Source organism: Panicum hallii, chromosome 7, assembly GCF_002211085.1.
Source record: "Panicum hallii strain FIL2 chromosome 7, PHallii_v3.1, whole genome shotgun sequence".
In the NCBI taxonomy this organism is placed as follows: domain Eukaryota; kingdom Viridiplantae; phylum Streptophyta; class Magnoliopsida; order Poales; family Poaceae; genus Panicum; species Panicum hallii.
The window spans coordinates 8,224,178-8,228,436 of NC_038048.1; the positions used below are offsets into that span (position 1 = coordinate 8,224,178).

Sequence of the window (4,259 nt, forward strand, 5' to 3'; positions counted from 1 at the left end):
ATATTCAACTAACACATCACATACACTCTCAAGCTGTCACGTTGACATTCCAACACGTAAATAGCAAAATATTACAATCTGACTAGCACATCATATACACTCAAGTTAACACATTAACACTCGAACACAAAAGCAAAAGATTACAATCTATGATCCATAAAAGAGAGTTGTTGCAACAAAAGTGTCAACCTGACACATACTATCCCGATCAACTTGTATGAATAAGACTTAGCAACAAAAGAGAGGTCAACACAAATATCATTTCGTTCTCCTAACTTGGATGAACCTGACTCAGCAGAAGTTGAAGCTTTGCTTCCATCTCAGCTTGCCTCTTCTTCACCTCCTCTTGCTCCCTGATCCTAGATTCTTCGGTTTCTTGCATTTGCTTCAACAGCACATCCAATTGTTCACGCTGAGCAGTAACAACAGATCTAAGATCACTATTTGCCCTCTTCTCCACTTCTAGTTGTGCTTCAATATTTCTTAAACTGGACCTACAACCAACATTTTGTATCCCCACATTTTGAAGGAACACATTCTTCTTTGTATTTTCAGCAAGCACATTAGCTACAACTTCTGTAACAGACATAGATTCTTCACCTTCTGTTAGTGTAGAGCACTTGTTTTCCATCTGAGTCTAGCATATAAGAAACAGCAATGGTTACTGATAATAAGAGACCTGGAAATAAACATTAAAAAGATCATTTTTTAAATGAAGATGTCTTACTATAGCTTGTTGCACGTTAGGTGTGTAGCATTTCTTCTTTCTGCTGTAGTGACACTCTTTAAACAAATCTAATGCATCAAACTTTTGACCGTTGTCCTTATCTTCCTAGAAACAACAGTTAGCAATATTATTACTTAAATGATCACCTCTTGATAGTATAAAAGATGCAGCAATAAGAAAGAAATAACTTCTGTTGACATAAGACACGATTGGAAGAGATTGCTGTGGCTGTTGCTGCCGCTGTGGCTGCAGCCCTACCAAGTCACTTGAGCTGTGCACAGCCGCAGCTGCAGCAACAATAAGTGCAGCTGATCGGTACCATATATGTGCAGCAAGAAATAGTTGATAACAAGTGAAGGAAATGAAAAATCATGTGTTTCTCATGACTAGGCAATTATTCTTCCAAACTGTCCAACCTTTGTGTAGACAATAGGCATCAGCTAGTTGACTTTATTACAAAATGTCTAGTACTACTCTCTTTGATCAATCATAGGGGTGCAAGTTGATAAGAGTAGCTTACCAAATTTTCTACATGAACCATATAGCTACGAGATCCAGTTGTTTGATGAAATTTAACTTTGGAGCGGTTGTCTTTGTTCTTTTGAGATATCTCCTACATCAATTAGAAAATACATGTAAGGTAAGTGTCAAACTATGTATGAGGCAAGAGTTCAGATATTAGGAAGAAACGTACCATCTTTTTTGGGCTCTTCCAATATTCCACAAGGTCATTCCACTGTTTATCTGTCATCGATCTGATTGGCGACGTTTTTGTCACCAAATGAAGTGGAAAAGGATCAAAGTATTTTTTTTTAAGTTTGTATCGTTGTTGCCGAACTGCAATTTTCATCATTTGGGAACAAGCCTTTTTGACTGGTTCATCATTTGTGTTGATATCAAACTTTGCCTACATAAAAGCAGGGGTAAACATGTAGGTAAAATTTAGAATCATGATACATTATTAAAACAGGGGTAAACATGTACGTAAAGTTCAGAATCATGCAAGCAAACAATGAAAGCTAGTAAGCATAGTGTTGGAAAGTCCGAGTTTACGGGAAGGGAAGATCAGGATAATGCACTTACACTAAGTTTATCTGTAAATAGGTTAAAGAGGCTAGCCTGGTCCTTGTAATCCTTCCAATGCTTGTACACCGGCACATGGTTCCTGACTGCAATGTTGCATTCAGTTGCAAACTTAGCAGCAGCAAGAGGTGCCACAGGCCTTATCCTCCCCTCAGGAATGACAACTGGTAGTTTTCCACGCATAGCTCGGTTCAGCCTATGGAGACCATGTCCCATATTTACTCCCCTTTCCCATCTATCATTTTCACCTAGTTGTACATCTACACTAGGCTCAGTAATAGCTTCACCTCGATTGGCCATGCTGTCATCAACTTGGGTGCTCTCAATATCTAAAAAACGACAGACATAAGAATGCATGCATCATTCAATGAAGGGTAATAGAGCGATAGTTAGAAATCATCACCTTGATTTCCCATCAGGTTGTGCCCATCAGGCTGAGCAGTGGCATGACCTCTATTAGCAATGTCGGTGTTCTCAACAAACTGAGCAGGACCATCAGCTGGAAAAAATGCAGTTCGTAAGAGTGCAGTCATCATGCAATTAACAACAATAGAAAGATAGAAAGAAGCATAACAGCTGAACTAGCCTTCAACTATAGCTTGGGTGTGGCCATCAATGTTGCCAAACACTTCTGAGGCTTGGTTGACACGAGATAGAGTTGGAGATGGCACATGGATATCAGTTGGTGAAAGAGTTGCATCAGGTTGGGAAGTGGTTTTCTTTGACCTTGTAATTCTAATAGATTCTTGCTCTGCAAAAACTCTCTTAGAGCGCTGCATGATTCCAGCACTACGCATGTTTGTAGTCCTCATGTTACTACCCTTCGAGCCCTGATAGAAATGAAAGCATGGGTGAATTAATAAAGTGGCAGATACATTTAACTAGCAAACATCATGTTAATAGATGGAGGAATCTGCACCTTAACACTGTCATCATCAACCAAATCTTCTTCACTAGGGAGATACTCAGATTCTGAATCTTCACTATTTCTAAAAGTTGGCTTCTTCTTGTTATTAAGAATGGAATTTGCGTTCACAAGTTCATTGTATGTATCAGGAATTCCAAGTTCTTTCAGCCTTGCACGGTTGCTCATAACTTGTTTAAGGCGCTGCAATTCATACGGATGTAATGTTTTTCCTAGCATGAGAGAAAACATGAATAACATATTAATACTTACACAGCAGTACTTTACTACTTATGCAAAATATTCACAAGAACATGAAATATGTTGGAGTAGATAAGTTGAGGACTGCACCTGCTTGGTGAGGTCCTTCTGTTGTTTTTGTTCCAACCTTCAAACGCCCAGGAGGCATCTTGTAGCAGTGTGGCTAGCCCCGAGTTACCGCTGGACTTTCTTACTAGAAAAATGAAGCAACCTGATAATAAGGCTTACAAGATGACAAGTGCTGAATAATAAGAACTGTAAAAAGGGTGCATAGATCATGATAATAATAAGAATAGCAAGTAGGATTATCTTTTCTCTGTTAAATGACTAATTTTGATGAACACAGAACGTCCCACAGTGATATCAGTAATAACTTCTAGCGAGCCTGCATATTGGGAGATAATCACTCTGCAAGGTAAGAGAACATTCTACTGGGATTTTGATTTTCTATCTTATCCAAAAAAAGACATGTGGACGATTAGATGTCTGAAGATGCTACTTGTTCTCAAACAAAAAAGATGTTGCTGTCAAACAGATAAGATGCAGACGGGTGGTGGAGAGGGTGCCTGACCTAGGTGCGCGCCGATTCCCCGTGTGCGTTGCCGAGGCCGTGCGCGTCGCCGAGCCTGTGCTCGCCGCCGACCTCGTCTATGGTTCGGCCGCGGAGTGGTGGTGGCGCAGATGGAGGCCCATCGGTGAGAGGAGGGAGGAGGGAGGGGGGGCCGGAGCAGGGGGCGGCGGGGCGGTGCGGGGGTGGGGGAGCAGGGGCAGGGGCCGGCGGCGCGGGGGGTGGGGGGAGCAAGGGGCAGCGCGGGGTGGGGGGAGCAGGGGGTGGCAAAACGTGGGGGGAGCAGGGGAGGCGGGGCGGCGCGGGGGGTGGGGGAGCAAGGGGCGGCGCGGGGTGGGGGGAGCAGGGGGTGGCAAAACGCGGGGGGAGCAGGGGAGGCGGGGCGGCGCGGGGGGTGGGGGGAGCAAGGGGCGGCGCGGGGTGGGGGGAGCAGGGGGTGGCAAAACGCGGGGGGAGCAGGGGAGGCGGGGCGGCGCGGGGGGGGGTGGGAGGAGGGAGGAGGGAGGAGGCCGGCGGGTGAGAGGAGGGAGGAGGGAGGAGGCCGGCGGGTGAGAGGAGGGAGGAGGCGTCGAGCCGCGGGTGAGAGGAGGGAGGAGGGAGGAGGCCGGTGGGTGAGAGGAGGGCGGCGTAGATTGGCGGCCAACGGGCGGAGGAAATTTTAGCGCGTCCACATGCCCGAAAATTGGAAAAGAAGCGCGAAGGCTCCCGCGTCCGCC

General features: G+C 45.2%; 1 protein-coding gene across 1 annotated transcript; it reads right to left on the reverse strand.

The window, feature by feature from the left end:
• Nucleotides 1-271: 271 nt before the first annotated feature.
• On the reverse strand, nucleotides 272-2,903 carry LOC112898831. The gene is made up of 8 exons (XM_025967133.1): nucleotides 2,730-2,903; nucleotides 2,397-2,640; nucleotides 2,262-2,309; nucleotides 1,811-2,139; nucleotides 1,422-1,634; nucleotides 1,248-1,340; nucleotides 728-832; nucleotides 272-637 (listed from the first exon to the last, which is right to left on the reverse strand). The coding sequence occupies exons 1-8, from the start codon at nucleotides 2,901-2,903 to the stop codon at nucleotides 272-274; spliced, it is 1,572 nt and encodes a 523-aa protein (XP_025822918.1).
• Between the last annotated feature and the right edge of the window lie 1,356 nt (nucleotides 2,904-4,259).

What these genes read in the sequence shown, in the direction of transcription:
- LOC112898831 (XM_025967133.1), bottom strand. Translation starts at nt 2,903, where the DNA reads ATGAGCAACCGTGCAAGGCTGAAAGAACTTGGAATTCCTGATACATAC. An exon ending in TTGATGATGACAGTGTTAAG is followed by an intron (nt 2,641 to 2,729) that starts GTGCAGATTCCT and finishes CATTTCTATCAG; the next exon opens with GGCTCGAAGGGTAGTAACAT. An exon ending in CACCGACATTGCTAATAGAG is followed by an intron (nt 2,140 to 2,261) that starts GTCATGCCACTG and finishes GTCGTTTTTTAG; the next exon opens with ATATTGAGAGCACCCAAGTT.